Source organism: Scyliorhinus canicula, chromosome 10, assembly GCF_902713615.1.
Source record: "Scyliorhinus canicula chromosome 10, sScyCan1.1, whole genome shotgun sequence".
In the NCBI taxonomy this organism is placed as follows: Eukaryota; Metazoa; Chordata; class Chondrichthyes; order Carcharhiniformes; family Scyliorhinidae; genus Scyliorhinus; species Scyliorhinus canicula.
Window position 1 is genome coordinate 186491342 of NC_052155.1, and position 17440 is coordinate 186508781.

Below are 17440 nucleotides of genomic sequence, written 5' to 3' on the forward strand. Positions count from 1 at the left end.
CTCGCTGTCTCTCCCTCAGCACCCAAGGCACCCGTTTCCTGATGTTTGAAAACGCAAGTGAAACTTGTCGGTAATTCCTCCTAATATTAATCACTTATTGTCACAAGTAGGTTTCAATGAAGTGACTGTGAAAAGCCCCTAGTCGCCACATTCCGGCGCCTGTTCGGGGAGGCCGGTACGGGAATTGAACCGTGCTGCTGGCATTGTTCTGCATTGCAAGTCAACTATTTAGCCCACTGTGCTAAACAGTCTCCTGGCAGAGACAGCATCGCGGGAACCGGGCCAGGCCAATGATACGCCAATGACGTTTAGTATACGTGCGGAGTAGAACACATTGGCGCTGCTATCGAGGCACCGAAGCTCGGTATTCTGGCGGGCACCCAGCTCCGGCCACTATTTTGGCCTCGCAGTCGATTCTCCGCCCAATCGCCTTTCTGATTTTGGCGTCGGCCGACGGAGCATTCCACCCCTTCATCTCTCAAGCTCTCCCCTCTCCTTGAAGATGCTCCTTAAAACCTGCCTCTTTGTCCTAAACGTCTGATCACCTGTCCTAGTATGTCCTTACATGGCTCAGTGTTAAATTAGTTCAGTATCACCCGTGAAATCCTCGCCACATTTTATTACATTGCAGCTGCTATATAAATGCAAAATGTTGGAACAGTCGGGGGGAAAAAGAATCAATGGTCTAAATGTGGAATCTTAGTTACAAGAATAGCCTGTGGAGTAAGGATTCTTTACTTTGGAGAAATGTAGGCTTGGGGGATATGAGGGAGGTCTGCAAATATTATAATGAGACTGAATCTAGGCAGGAACATCGGCAATGGAAAGACCATTGTGGTCCATCTGGCTAGTTCCATTACTTAAATATCAAATTCCATGATATCTGTCAGACTTCTCTATCAGCTTTTCTTTTCTGGGCACTTATCCAAATTTTCTTATAGTCATACCTGCCTCCCTTGGCAGTCCATTCCATACATTCAGCACCTCGTATAGTAAAGTTGTTAAATTTAATCCATGTTATCACTCTTATCTCTTAGTTTGTGCCCCCTGCTTACAATTCTATTACTGTGCTTAACATATTGTCTGTAATTTTTAGGATCTTGAGCACTTCCATAGTGCTCATTCTTTTCTCCAGCGTAAATATTCCTATTGCCGAGGCCTCTCCTCGTAACTCGGCTGAATGCCAGCTGTCAGTGTCTTTCTTAAGAGGTGGTGACCAGCATGGTACACATACCCTAGCAGATTCTGTATAAACACCCAAATCACTTCCTGAAATTTGTACTCTATCCCTCTGGCTCTACCCAAGATTTGACTTTCAGTGATTGCCGTGAACACACACTGTGCTAATGACTATTAGTAATCTCCTACAGAATAACACTATTTAACTGATATTACTACTGTTCCTATGATCTTTTCCTAATCCCAGGGTTTTGCCCTCATCCACTTCATATCAGCCCAGACTTGGATCTATCCCATTCCTTCTATATCTGAGCTAGACCTTGTTGGTTTCCATTCCCTCCAGATTGGTATTGCCTGTCCTGACTTCCAAGTCATTGTGCTCACAATAAAGAGTGGTAGTTCCAGCATTGCCCCCTGGGGCACCTAATAGTATCTCATTCCGTGCATATCAAGTTTTATGTTAACCATTCTTTGTTTCAGCTCATTTTCAGGCTGTTTCAGGTGCAATCCACCTGTGCAGCGTCTTGCCAATATGTAGACAGATTTCTGATTCCACATTTCATCATAAGCTTAGCTGAAATCTAAATAAATAATCTGCTGTGCTTCGCCTGTCTACATGATTTGTTCAATCCTCAAAAGAGCTCCAAAGAGATTTTACAAGCAGGAATTCCACGCGGGCTGCCTCTTACAGTTCTGTACTTCTCCAGTTGATTCTTCATTTATTCCTTCATGCCCTGTCCTTCCTGTGATAATCAGGCTGAGTGATGCCAGTTCTCTGTGTTATTTCTTTAAGAGGTCGGTGTTGCGTTTTCCTTTCTAATTCTCAGGCACACCTCCCATCTCGATAGATGCCTGTGCAAGCTATCTCGCTTCATCAATGACTGTCTCTTGGGTGTAATCCCTCAGGGCCTTGGCTTTCTTCAGTACCGACATCTGCCCATTGCCTCACTTCAGGAAGTCTGTGGATTTTACCTGATTTCAGACATTGTGGTGCTAATGACCTCAGTGTTCCTTGGAGAAAGAGGGGGGGAAAGCAGGTTCACTTGAGGGGTAATCCGAGCAAGTAATTCATTTTTGTAGGAAGAACATGGAGAGACAATATATAATGAAGGGTCTAAACGGGTGTGGGAGAAGAGGGTGTGATGAATGTAAGAAACTGTCATATATATTTTTGTGGTAATGTTATTAAAACCTGGGTTAAGATGCATACAGAGAGTATGACTGTTAGAGCTGTGATTAAGGCGCCGTAAATGTGCAGTAATCATTGATTACAGGTTAAGCGTTCTGCTAATAAATCTTGAGAACCATTTACTTGTTTGCAGATAGTAGATGCTAAAGGAATATTGTTTATGCTTGACGGACCCCCTGGGGTGTAGATAATTTTTGAGGAGTATTGTCTTTGGTCCTGACTAAACAAGTCAAGGAACATCTTGTAAGAAGAAACAAATAATACCTTTTGCTTTGGGTATAGGTGATGCAGTTAATGGGAGGAGCCAGGTCTGTCTGAGAACGCAGTTGGTCCAAGAACTCACATTTGAACAGAGGTGTTTCAGTTTTGGTCTGAACAGTTCTCTCTCTAAAGTTTCTGTACAGAGATAAGCAAGTAAAGGCCTGGGTGTTAACTTTATTCATGAGTGGTATTCGGTCAATATTGGTTTGCTTAATTAGAATACAGAGGCAGGTTTAGGATGTAAGTTAAAGTTTCTTCTCCTTTTAATTAGAACTGTTGTAACTGGTTACTATAAAGATAATTCGCTGTTGTTAATTTGGTTAATTATCTGATTAAATTAAAGTTTGTTTTAACATAAAGGATACCTATTGTGTCAGGGTTATCACTCCTCTGGAGCAGTAACATTTCCTCACAGTTTTACAAATTGCAAATAGGTGGGTTCTCTGCCAGGATCCTTACAGGGACCTGGGGTGTATATGTGCATTTGTCACTAAAGGTGGTAGGATAGGTTGGGAGAACAGTAGCAAATAACAGTGATTTATGCCAAGTTCTGAATGTATCTAGCAATGTGTGCCTTATCGAAAAGTAAGCATCTTCACGCAGAGGGAACGTTTCATCGAATCATACAGCACTGAGTGAGGCCATTCAACCCATTAGGAGGAGAGGAGGAATAGAGGTTATGGAGGAAATTACAGCCTTAGGGTCCAGGCAGCTGAGGGCATGCACAAGAGGACAGATTTGGAGGAGATCTGGGTTGTTGTGCCTGAGCTGGTCACAGAGATGGGGAAGGGTCAATCAGTGCAGGAATTTGAAAACAAAGTATGAGAATTTTAAAATCAAGGTCCTGATCAACTGGGAGGCAATATAGGTCGGCGAGCATCAGGGTGATCGCTGCGGAGTTAGGACACGGGGCAGTAGCATTTGTGTGACTTCAAGTTCATGGAGGGTAATAGATGGGGCAGCCAGGAGTATTGGGACTAACGGTAACAAAGGCACATAGAGTCCTAGAACCCTCACAGTGCAGAAGGAGGCTATTCAGCCTATCGAGGTCTGCACCGACCCTCTGAAAGGGTAGGTCCACTACCCTGCCCTATCCCCTAACCACCTACCTTTGGACACTTAAGGGGCAATTTACCATGACCAATCCACCTGACCACATCTTTGGACAGTGGGAGGAAACCGGAGCACCCGGAGGAAACCCACGCAATCACGGGGTGTACGTGCAGCCTCCACACAGACGTCACCCGAGGTCGGGAATTGAACCCGGGTCCCTGGTGCTGTGAGGCAGCAGTGCTAACCAATGTGCTGCCTTCATGAATGAGTGTTTCAGCAGCTGATGAATGAGCTGAGGCTGGGTGAAGTCATGCAGTTTTACAGAGGTGGAAGCAGGCAGTCCTTTGTGGTGGTACATATATATGGTTGAAAGCTCATCTCCGGATCAAGCACAAAAGCAGGTTGCAAACAGTCTGGTTCAGCATCAGGCATTTGCCGAGGAAGGGGATTGGGTCAGTGGCAAGGGAGTTTGTGGTGGGGTCTGATGCAATGACTTTGGTGTTCCTAATATATAAATCACCTTCCCTCGGTATATCAGAGAGTTTCACTGTTTCATCAGCAATGGCCTTGGTTGAATCCGCTCAACGCTGTCTAACTGATTACATCACATAGTTTAACAGTTCATGTGAAAGCTGAGCACTGTCATTCGGAGGAAAGTTAAGATCCAGACTTGAGTTTCACTTTTGTTTCCAAGCACTGGCTTTTAACACGGGCCAAGTTCAGAATGTTGAGAATGATGTAAGTAAGCCATATTCTGGAGATATTGTTGATGGGATTATCTCAGAGTCTAAGAATGTGATGTCTTAGAGAAGAGCAAAAAGTTAAAGATATTTGGAATAATGGGGAACTGCTGCAAACGATATGTTGATTCAGTAACCATCTATTCAAGGTGATTTAAGGACGATAGACATCTGCTGCTGGTGAAGTGCAGTGTTTTATAAAAATGAGGTGCGCAACACATCTGGGCAACATCACCCTCTTGCATTGTTTAAATTCTCTCAAAGGTTGAGGACGGGGCTAGCTAGGCCAGCATTTATTGCCCATCCATATTGCCTTTGGGACGGTGATTTTCATAGAATTACAGTGCAGAAGGAGGCCATGCGGCCCATTGAGTCTGCACCGGCTCTTGGAATGAGCACCTTACCCAAGCCCATACCTCCACCCTATCCCCATAACCCAGTAACCCCACCTAACACTAAGGGCAATTTGGACCCCGAGGACAATTTAGCCTGGCCAATTCACCTAACCTGCACATCTTTGGACTGTGGGAGGAAACCGGAGCACCCGGAGGAAACCCACGCACACACGGGGAGAACATGCAGCCTCCGCACAGACAGTGACCCAAGCCGGGATTCGAACCTGGGACCCTGGAGCTGTGAAGCGATTGTGCTATCCACAATGCTACCCGTGCTGCCCCAGCTTCTTCAACCGCTATCTGTCCATGTAGTGTGGTACACCAATAGTGCTGTTAGCGATGGAGTTCCAGGATACGGTATGGCATGGTAGCACAGTGGTCAGCACTGTGCGTTCACAACTCCAGGGTCCCGGGATCGATTACCGGCTGGGTCACTGGTCTGTGCGGAGTCAGCACGTTCTCCCCGTGTCTGCGTGGGTTTCCTCCGGGTGCTCCGGTTTCCTCCCACAGTCCAGAGATGTGCGGGTTGGGTGGAATTGGCCATGATAATTGTTTTTGAGCAGGTCGTGTTGACACCAAGCTGTCGGGATTTTGGTGCGTACCGTGTGGTTCCCTTCAGTTTTATAGCCAATTTGAACTTGAGTACAGGGAACCCAATCTACAATTTAAAAGCCGAATATTGCGGACGCTGGGTATCTGAAATAAAACAAAGTTCTGGAAACGTTGAACCCGGCTTGCCAGCGTCTGTGAAGAGAGAGTTACCATTTCGAGCCCGATGGTGGATTGCTGGAATGGCCAAAAAAGCTGGAAGATGCAACTTAGTTTGTGAGGGGAAATGTCAGGGTCCATTCTTTTGATCTCCCTTTGTTCCCATTTCTTTGGTTTTATTTTATTTATTTTTGGTCCATGGATTCATATTTGGAATGCATCTTAAACAGTGGGACACAAGCTGAGGCAGCCTGCTAGTCAGGACTGTGTGTTCCAGGAACTTGTATTGCGGAGAGGAGAAGACCTGATCCATTGGAGCCAGGTGATTCTTAAGAACTAATTTTGTAGGAAGTTAGTTTGATTGGCTGGCTTGGCAAACCTGTGGGTTGGCCAGGGACAGTGTTCCTGGCTGACAACAGTCAGTGATTGGTTCCTGCAGGGATGCTCCTGAGAGAGCTGGTCAAAAGTGACTCGACTTTGAACGAAGAACTCTCTCTCTCTCTCTCTCTGCTGATGTAAAGGACCGCGTTATTGTTCTAAAACCAGTGAGGGCCTGGCATATCTTTACCATACAGCTGAAATTGCCTTGACCGACAGGTAAAGTAGACCAACCCTCAAGCTGAGAAGTAAGAAGCATCGAATCGAAAGCTTGAACTCCTGAAAGACTTTAAGTGAAAACCATCCTAGTGCATCAGAGATCATTTTTTCCTTCCCTCTCCACCACCCTTTCCCTCTATGTTGTCTGCCTGTGTGTATATGGTGGGGCGAGTTGGAAAGGTGGGGAGGGGGGGTGGGGAAAGAGTTGAGTCAGGGGTATTAGATGTTCAGTTACATTTTTGTCAGTTAAATTATATTACTGTTAAATGATAAAAGGATATTTGCGTTAATTATAGAAACCAGGTGACTGCAGTTTATTGGGCTATCCTCATCTATTTTAAAATTACATCTAAATTCATTTGTGTTGTGACTCGGGGTCAGGTGGGGTTAAAATTGACCCCGCACTGGCCAGGGGGTTGTGACAATGGATAAAGTCAGAAAACGGTCAACTGTACCTAGGGTTTTATAAATGGGGCCATACATTCCAAGGGCAAAGAAAACATGATAGTTTTGTAAATGAATGGGCTGTGATTTCTTTTTACAATGATGTACAGTACATTTTGGAACGAGATGCTTCTGTTGAAAGTGGGTTCCACTTTTGAAATGTGGTGACTCATGGCTAACAATGACCGGAAGAAAAGCTGACTGTGTTGTAAGTGTTGCACTACTGTTAACCAGATAGCTGAAAAGAGAAACTCGTGCTCAAAGCTTTTTGTCTTGCACGCTTGTTGGGACAAATGCAAGAATGCCAAATTCAAATGATCGCACCAATTTATACTACAGGAGAAACGGGTGCTGCTTGATTGGCAGTCAACTTTAATTGACCAAGGAGTTGCCATGGAGAAAGCAATGGGGAACTATAGGCTCCTCAAACTCTTGTGTATTCAAAATAGGATAGAGGCTTGGACGTATTCTTTTTGTTTGTAGGAACGGGTCCCTGTGTGTGAATGTATGTCACTTCTAGCGAGCGTAAGCAAGCAAGTGGGTCAAACTCAACAGATTACGTTAAATCGGTTGTTAGCACAGTCCAGGTTGTTCAGCAAGTGCTGCCTGATCACTTCTAACAGCAGGCAGTTTGTTTTGGGTTTTGCAAGCACGGGCTAGTTGAGCACAGTCTGTACTCTGCCTATTACAAGTAACCAAGGAACATGTGTTTGCTTCATACAGCCAGTCGCACGGACCAACAGCCTACGTACCTGGCATCGTATCGGCATTGAGATTCCAAACTGTGTTGCTCAATTGTGTGTAGGCAGAATGCGTTAGCCATATTCACATACTTTCCCCACACTGACAAGGTTATGCAAGATTTTGATTGTATATAGATTGTACTTCTAGCAAAAAGAATCGTTCATCAATTGACATGGTAAATGCTGCTGGACATGTTGATGTGGAACCAGGTTACTGTAAACCAGAAGATGCTTCGTGTGCACATAGATAATCGGTTACTGATTATTTATTGCACAGCAAGCTATATACTCTTACTTTCTTTATTTTCAATGTGACTGTCTGCGCGGAGTTTGCACTTTCTCCCCGTGTGTGCGTGGGTTTCCTCCGGGTGCTCCGGTTTCCTCCCACAGGCCAAAGATGTGCAGGTTGGGCGGATTGGCTGTGCTAATTGCCCTTGGTGTCCAAAGGTCAGGTGGGGTTACTGGGTTGCAAGGATAGAGTGGAGGTGTGGGGTTATGTAGGGTGCTCTTTTCAAGGACTGGCGCAGACTCGATGGGCTGAATGGCCTCCTTCTGCACTGTAAATTCTATGATCTATGAAATGTATAAACCATTAGCTCAATATTACAATTTAACTGCTAGATGACACAATATGCAAGAAAAGAAAAGGGCCATCTCTTTGTCCATCTTGTCGAGTGTATTAATCTGGTAATCATTGTTGAGCAATACATTCCAAGCAATGACAGAGTTCACCCCACTAATCACTGATGTACAGTCATTATATACCAGGTGAAAGGTTGTGGCATTTCAGCCTCCAGAATGAGGCATTCGGGCGAGCTTTTGTTGCACGTGCACTGAAGTCGAATATCGGTCGCTGACGCCTTCCGTTTCAAAACAACGCCTACTAAAAGATGCATGACACCTTCGGAATTCAAAAGTAAGCTCCTCGGGAACATGACGCAGGCATCAGGATTGCTAGTCCCGGTATCACAGCCACTACGCCCCCATATCCCTCAGCTGATGCTTCTGGAGATCCTGAATGGCAGGAGTTCCTGGTCCCCGTGATTCTGGCCTTGTATGGTGCAGGTTCTATCCCTTACTCCTGCAAGAGGGGCATCCCGCCATAAAGTGTGCGAATGAACTGGTTTTTCTACCCCTTTTTGCCTGATCACAGTGAGCCTGCAAGAATCGTACGCTGAGCATATTTAAAAGTTATTTGAATTCCAAAATTAATATTTGGATCAAAGCCGTAAGTATAATAAACAATGTGGCTGAAGCTTCTTGTACGCTAAACTGACCATGTACAAAATGAAAAGACTAGGGCCCATGACAGAGTTCTGGCTTTGTAAAGTGGCTCGGTTTCCATTCACAGAGGGAACTGAGCATGACCTCGAGCAAGGTAACTAAGGGTGTCAGAGCACTTAAAAATGAGTGCGTACTAGATAAAGCTATGCATTTTAAATTTTACATAAATAAACAGAACTTAATATTATGGATATTATGCCGTAATTAGTGTCACATTGAATTTTTTGAAAAGCATTTAATGTCATGACAGCATTAATGTGAAACAGATGGCCTTTTAGTTTTGGAGTAAATTCCACTTTCGGATTATGTATTTTTTGCTTCTTTCCAGACCCGATGACTACAGAATGAAGTGAATACATTTCCAAACCAGGACAAAGAGAATCCACAGAGTTATTTATTTTTTCACAGTGCTGATTGGTAGAAATTAAAAGCTGCTGCATTTTTCAGCCCTACCTCTGATGTTAATCTTGATTTCCCACAAGCATTCAACAAATATCTGTTTCAAGACCGTTGTCAGCAGACATTTTTTTATTTGACGGGAGGGATTGAGGGTAGATGAGAAAGGCATGTAAATGGGGATGCAGAAACAAGACAGGCTGATGGTGAACTCTTTCATGGGCAGCATTACGTAGAGTTTTATTTTATTCATTCTTGGGATGTGGACATCTCTGATAGGAGGCGCAGTGGTATACAGGCGGGAGGGAGTTGCCCTGGGAGTCCTCGACATTGACTCTGGACCCAGTCTCATGGCTTCAGGTCAAACATGGGCAAGAAGCCTCCTGCTGAGGTCCACCATCAGCTGATGAATCCGTACTCCTCCAGTGTTGAACACTACTTGGGAGGAAGCACCGAGGGTGACAATGGGGCAAAATATACTCTGGGTGAGGGTCTTCAATGTCAATGACCAAGAGTGGCTCGGTAGTACCCCTTACATACCGAGCCTGGCCGGGACCTAAAGGACATACCCGTTAGACTGGGAGGCAGCAGGTGGTGAAGGGACCAACAAGAGGGAAAAACATACTTGACCCCACCCTCACCAATTTGCCTGCTGCAGATGCATCTGTCCAAGACAGTATCGGTAGGAGTGACCATCACACAGTCTTTGTGGAGATAAATCCCATCTCCACATTGAGGATACCCTCCATCGTGTGTGTGGCACTACCCACCATGCTAAATAGGATAGATTTCGAAACAGATCTACATCTCAAGACTGAGCATCCATGAGGCGCTGTGGCCACCAGCAGCAGCAGAATTGTTTTCGACCACAATCTGCAACCTCATGGCCCGACATATCCCCCACTCTACCATTACCACCAAGCCAGGGGATCAACCCTGGTTCAAGGAAGAGTGCAGGAGCAACATCTGGCATACCGAAAAAGTGAGGTGTCCAACCCGGTGAAGCTACGACACAAGACTACTTGTGTGCCAGACAGCAAGTGATAGACAGAGCCAAGTGATTTCACAACGAATGCAACGATCTAAGCTCTGTAGTCCTGCCACAACTAGCCGTGAATGGTAGGGGACAATTTAAACAACTCACTAGAGGAGAAGCCGCCACAAATGTACCCATCTTCAATGATGGAGGAGCCCAGCACATCTGTGCGAAAGACAAGGCTGAGGCATTTGAAACAATCTTCAGCCCGAAGTGCCGAGTGGATGATCCATCTCGGTCTCCTCCAGTGGTCCTCAGCGTCAGAGATGTCAGTCTTCAGCCAATACAATTCACTCCATGTGATATCAAGTAACTGCTGAAGGCACTGGATATTGTAACGGCTAGGGGCTCTGACAATACTCTGGCAATAGTACTGAAGACCTGTGCTCCAGAACTGGCCACAGCCCTCGCCAAGTTGTTCCCGTACAACTGCAACACTGGCATCTACCCAGCAATGTGGAAAATTGCCCAGAAGTGTCCTGTACACAAGAAACAGGACAAATTCAACCCAGCCAATTACTGTCCTATCAATTTACTCTTCATAATCAGCAAAGTGATGGAAGGAGTCATCAGAGCTTTCAAGTGGCAACTAACTCAGCAATAACCTGCTCACTGACGCTCAGTTTGGGTTCCGCCAGGGTCACTCAGCTCCTGACCTCATTACAGTCTTGGTTCAGACATGGACAAAACAGCTGAATTCCATAGTTGAGGTGAATGACTGCCCTTGACATCAAGGCAGCATTTGACCAAGTACGGCATCAAGGAGCCCTGGCACAAAGGAAGATGGTTGTGGTGGTTGGAGGTCAATCATTTCAGCTCCAAGATATCACTGCAGGAGTTCCTCAGGGTAGTGTCCGAGGCCCAACCATCTTCAGATGCTCATCAATGACCTCCCTTCCATGAAAAGGTCAGAAGTGGGTTTGTTCGTAGATGACTGCACAATGTTCAGCACCATTTGCAACTCCTCAGATAATGAAGCAGTCCATGTCCAAATGCAGTGAGACCCGACAATATTCAGGTTTGGGCTGACAAGTGGCAAGCAACATTCACGTCACACAAGTGCCAGACAATGGCCATCTCCTACAAGAGGATCTAACCATCGCCTCATGACAATGGCATTGCCATCGCTGAATCTCCAACAATCAACATCCTGGGGGTTACCATTGATCAGAAACTGAGCTGGACCAACTATGTTAATACTGTGGCTACCAGGGCAGGTCAAAGGCTGGGAATCCTACACTGAGTAACTCACCTCCTGACTCCCCAAAGCCTGTCCACCATCTACAAGACACAGGTCAGGAGCGTAATGGAATACTCTCCACTTGCCTGGATGAGTGCAGCTCCAACAACACTCAAGAAGCTCAACACCACCCAAGACAAAGCATTTCACTTGATTGCCACCCCTTCCACAAACATTCGATCCCTTCACCACTGCTGAACAGTGGGAGCCAAATGTGCTATCTACAGGATGAACTGCAGTAACTCACCAAGGTTCCTGAGATAGCACTTTCCAAACCCACAACCACACTACCATCTAGAAGGACAAGAGCAGCAGACACCAGCGAACCACAGCACCTGGAGGTTCCCCTCCAAGTCACTCACCATCCCGCCTTGGAAATATAGTCAGCTGTTCCTTCACTGTCGCTGGGGCAAAATCCTGGAACTTCCTCCCTAACAGCACTGTGGGTATACCTTACAACCTCAGTTGTGCAGCGATTCGAAAAAGGCAGCCTCACCATCAATTCTGAAGGGCAAATGGGGAGGGCAGTAAATGCTGGCCTAACCAGACACCAACCCACATCCCGCAAATTAATTTGAAAAAAGGTCAGCATTTGTTGCCCATCCCTAATTGCCCTAAAGAAAGCTTGCTAGACTATTTCAAAGGGCAGTCACCTTGCTGGCATCATAGGTAGGTCAAACCAGGTAAAAGGGGCAGATTTCTTTCCCGAAAGAACATTGCAGCACCAACATTGTAACTGAATGCAGTCAAAGGAAACCGTTTATTGAAAGAACAAAACATTTGAAGCTGGCAAAAGCGAGATTGTGCTGTCACATAAGCAGGCAAATCAGAGACTTCCAATGATTCCTGTAATCCTGGTTCAGCAATTGGTGATTAATTCTGCGGTTGAATTTCTGCCTGCCAACTGCAGGGAAGTAGACTAATTGCTGTCTGCGAGAGACGTGCAGGGAGAAAGCCGGAGTGTGAAAGTATCACCAGTCATATGCAGTTTTAAATTTTGGATTCATGCAAAATGTTGGTTTTCAGCAGCAGCAGTTGCTGGCATCCGCACTGAGGTCCTGGCCTAACTATAATACCCTGGTCACTGCCTAGCAAGAGAGGACTAGGAATCACAACTCTTTGATAAATTCTGGCACGAGTCAGGCATTCTCGCTCAGTTCACTAGACTGCGCCCGTTAGGACCAAAGATAACAGATGAAGACACTCTAATCTGACAACCAGGGCTGCAGTTTCCCTTCAAGCTGGCAAGCACAGCCGTACTCCAGCAGTGATGGTGAAAATCACAGCTGTGCTTTCTGGAGGCATTCAACATCATCTCTTTACTGTGTCAGCAGTGGGTAGCACTCTGGTCGCAGATGCAGAAGGTTGTGGGTCCCTGTCCCACTCCAGCGACACAAGCTCAATAATCTAGACTGGTATCCAGTGCGTACTGAAGGAGTGCAGTATTGTCGGAGGTGCCTTTTTGTAGGGTGAGACATTAAACCAAGGCAAGGGGTGGGATTCTCGCCCCCCCCCCCCCCCCCCCCCCTCACCCCCGGCTGTTTCAAGAATTCCGTGGTAGGCACGGATTCCGCCGCGACGCCAGCTGCCGTACTCTCCGGCGCCTTCTGACCCCCCCCCCCCCCCCCCCCCCCGGCGATTCTCCAGGCCCCGAGCGGCCGTCCATTTTTGGGCAGTCCGGCCATATTGCCCGGGGTCCGGCGCGGTGAAGAGAACCACCCGCACATGCGCGAGAATACGCCGGCCAATCTGCGCATGCGCGGAATCATGCCGGCCGTTCCGCACATGCGCGTGCTCGCGCCGTCCCTTTGCCGCTGGCTGGAGTGGCACCAACCCCACCGGCATCAACCTAGCCCCCTAGAAAGCTGAGAATTCCTTACCTTGGGGGGACATTGACGCCGGAGTCGCTACCGCCGGTTTTCCCGCCGGCGTGGGGACTTAGTCCCCAGAAGGGAGGATCCCGACCAAAGTCTTCCCCCTTGGATCAACAAATCCCAGGGAAGTATTTTGAAGAGGAGCAGGGGTGTTCTCCTGGGTACTGTGGCTAATAGAGATCTCTCAAACACCATCATGAATCACATCATCAGTTATTAACTCATTGCTGGGCGGCACAGTGGTTAGCACTGCTGCCTCATGGCGCTGAAGTCCCAGGTTTGATCCCGGCCCTGGGTCACTGTCTGTGTGGAGTTTGCACATTCTCCCCGTGTTTGCGTGGGTTTCGCCCCCACAACCCAAAGATGTGCAGGCTAGGTGGAATGGCCACACTAAATTGCCCCTAGAAAAAAATGAATTTGGCACGCTAAATTAAAAAAATTAACTGATTGCTGCTTGTGGGACCTTGCAGTGAACAAATTGGCTGCCACGTTTACTGCAAGAGTGACTATACTCCAAAAAGTAGTTCATTGGCTGTGAAGCACTTTGAAATGTCCTGGTGTGAAAAGCGTTATAAAAATACAAGTTTCTACTTCTTTAACCACCGGCTTGACTAGTTTGGAGTTGACTGCTAAGCCAAGATAAATGGCAATAGTTAAGATATAGAATTATTCCAAAGAACAGTGGGTAAAACAATGAGTATCTGACATCTGTTTTGAATCATTTGTGTCTTTTAGAAACTATTGAGGACAGAATTTTCTGAGTTCGCAATAACACAATTTTCCAATAATTCCAAAAATCTGCAATGTTAGCAGCCGCAAATACAATGGGCCATTATTTTGCTGTGTGGCTGGGCGTCTAAAACTGTCTGCCATTAGTTAGACTACTCTTCCAGATTCAAGCTGCCGAAAGAAGGAGTTAATAACTTTGTAGTGAGAGGAATGGGGCATCGAGGACCCGAACGGACCCCAGCAACTATGTGTATCTCTTTAAATCGATTGAACTGAAGAATTATGAAACAAACAGCAGCAGACTGTTGTGTAAAATCAGAGAGGGAAAACTCAATGTCAAATCAGGTACAGGAAAAGAAAAGAAAAGGGAAGATATATTAGAGAGAGAGAGAATGCTAAAAAGGGGGACAAAAGAAAGGGATTTTAACATGTGAAAAAATTCTAACAATGTTTAAAATTGAAGGAATAAAATGGACAGAGCCACAAAAGGTTGACTGGCTGTTAGTCCACGCATCCTTAAAAGGGTGCTTAGACTGAAATGGACAAGACTTTACTTTCTCTGGTGAGTTTAGGCCATATCTACCATCAACTTCATGCCATTTAATGCAGGTCAATTATGAGGCAGACAGGGAAATACATTTTTCGTGAAGCTAATGACAGTGGAGCAACTGTATAGAATTTCATAGAATTCACAGTGCATAAGGAGGCCATTCGGCCCATCGAGTCTGCACCAGCCCCTGGAAAGGGCACCCCACCTAAACTCACACCTCTCCCCCACCCTGATAACCTAGCAACCCCACCCAACCTCTTTGGGATACTAAGGGGCAATTTAGCCTGGCTAATTCACCTGACCTGTACATCTTTGGACTGTGGGAGGAAACAGGAGCACCCGGAGGAAACCCACGCAGACATGGGGAGAACGTGCAAACTCCACACAGGCAGTGGGACTCGAACCTGGGACCCTGGAGCTGTGAAGCAACAGTGCTAACCACTGTGCTACTGTGCCGCCCACATAATATTTCAGTTGACCCACGAATCTACCCCTCCCCTGGAGATGACAGCGAACTCTGTTAGCCTCACGGAAAAATGTGTTTTAATGAAACTGAACTTAAAAAGAAATGAACTGACTATTTTATTTACAACATTCCATTGTAGGAAATTCAAAGAAGAAATATTTTCATCTATATGACGCCTTTCACAACCAGTGGTTGTGGATTACAGCAGTGAAGTACTTTTGAAGTGTAGTTACTGTTGTACCTTAGGAAATGCAGCACTCAAATTTGCACACAGCAAGATCCGCAAACAACAATGTAATCACCAGAGTTTGTTTTCTGAACAAGTTAAGATTGATTTGATAATTCGGGTACCATTATTACACAAGGTACATTTTGAATTTGATCGCTCCAGTTCTGAGTTAACCTGCCAACTGAAAGTTTCAAATTCCTGTCCGAGCCTTAATTATCCTTCAGGCCAACTCTGCTGTGTGGAAGGTTTCATCCTGCCTGACTCTGGTAGCTGGTAGATAATCATGCATTTCGAGTACTGGCACCTCCGGGAACGTGGGAAGGCAAAATTACGCAAACTGTCCTCGCTTCCGCACAGTGTGCATGAGCCAAGGCAATAACCCAGAACATATTCTGAAGCAGCTGATGTTTTGCGCGGAGGAAAATCTGAATTAAATAAACAAAGAAAGAACAATACAGCACAGGAACTGGCCCTTCGGCCCTCCAAGCCTGTACCGGTCATGATACCAACCCTGGCCAAAGCCGTCAGCACTTCCTTGTGCTGTATCCCTCTATACCCATCCTATCCATGCATTTGGCAAGCTATCTTTTGAATGCCGTTAATGTATTTACTTCCACAACCTCCCCTGGCAATGCGTTCCAGGCACTCACCACCCTCTGCGTTAAAAAGGACCTGCCTCACACATCTCCCCTAAACTTTGCCCCACGGACCTTAAATCTATGTCCCCTAGTGACTGACCCCTCCACTCTATCCAACCTCCTCATAATCTGCCAGAGCTCTATCAGATCACCCCTCAACCTCCGTCTTTCTAATGAAAAGAGTCTGCGTCTATTTAGTCTCTCCGCATAGCTAACACCGTCCAGAGCAGGCAACATCCTGGTAAACCTTCTCTGAACTCTCTCCAAACCCTCCACATCCTCTGGTAGTGTGGCGACCAGAATCGTACGCAATATTTCAAGTGCGGCCTTACCAAGATTCTATACAACTGCAGCATGGCGCCAGTTTTATACTCAATGCCCCGTCAAATGAAGGCAAGCAATCCGTATGCTTTCTTGGCTACCTTGTCCACTTATGTTGCCACTTTCAAAGATCTGTGGACCTGCACGCCCAGATCTCTGACTTTCTATATTGCTAAGATTTTTACCATTTACGGTATATTTCCCCTCTATGTTGGACCTACCAAAATGCATTACCTCACATTTGTCTGGATTAAACTCCATTTGCCATTTCTCTGCCCAAGTCTCCATCCTATCTATGTCTTGCTGTATCTCCTGACAATCCTCAACACTATCTGCCACTCCAGCAACCTTGGTGTATTCCGCAAACTTACTAATCAGACCAGGTAAATTTTCCTCCAAATTGTTTATGTACACTACAAACAACAAGAGGCCCCAGCACAGATCCCTGTGGAACACCATGAGCCACAACCTTCCATTCAGAAAAAGACCCTTCTACTGCTACCCTTTGCCTTCTGTGACTGAGTCAATTCTGATTCCACCTTACCTCTGATCCCGTGTGACTTCACCTTTTGTGACTGCCATGAGGCACCTTGTCAAAGGCTTTACTGAAGTCCATGTAAACAACATTCACCGCCCTCCCCTCATTAATTATCTTTTGTCACCTCAAAAAACTCGAGACACGGCTTCCCCTTCACAAAGCCATGCTGTCTATCGCTTATGAGTCCATTTGTTTCCAAATGGGTATAAATCCTGTCTCTGAGAATTCTCTCCAACAATTTACCTACTACTGACGTGAGGTTCACCAGCCTATAGTTTCCAGGATTATCCCTGCTACCTTTCTTAAACAGCGGTACCACATTAGCTATTCTCCAGTCCTCTGGGATCTCACCTGTAGCCAATGAGGATACAAAGATGTCAGTCAAGACCTCAGCAATTTCCTCTCTTGCTTCCCTCAGTATTCTGGGGTAAACCCCATCTGGCCCAGGAGACTTATCATAGAATATCATAGAATTTACAGTGCAGAAGGAGGCCATTCGGCCCATCGAGTCTGCACCGGCTCTTGGAAAGAGCACCCTACCCAAGGTCAACACCTCCCCCCATCCCAATAACCCAGCAACCCCACCCAACACTAAGGGCAATTTTGGACACTAAGAGCAATTTATCATGGCCAATCCACCTAACCTGCACATCTTTGGAGTGTGGGAGGAAACCGGAGCACCCGTAGGAAACCCACGCACACACGGGGAGGATGTGCAGACTCCGCACAGACAGTGACCCATGCCGGAATCAAACCTGGGACCCTGGAGCTGTGAAGCCATTGTGCTATCCACAATGCTACCGTGCTGCCCTATCTACCTTCATAACTTT

The 17440-nt window shown here is 46.2% G+C and overlaps 1 protein-coding gene across 1 annotated transcript in view; it reads left to right on the top strand.

Annotated features, from left to right (window-relative positions):
- The window catches only part of mrpl13 (mitochondrial ribosomal protein L13), a 96852-nt gene extending 87807 nt beyond the window's left edge, over nucleotides 1–9045 (top strand). The window contains exon 7 of the mRNA XM_038810329.1: nucleotides 8922–9045. Coding sequence (XP_038666257.1) covers nucleotides 8922–8946 — 25 coding nt within the window. The 3' untranslated portion in view covers nucleotides 8947–9045. The remainder of the gene's footprint in view (nucleotides 1–8921) is intronic.
- The last annotated feature ends 8395 nt before the right edge of the window (nucleotides 9046–17440 follow it).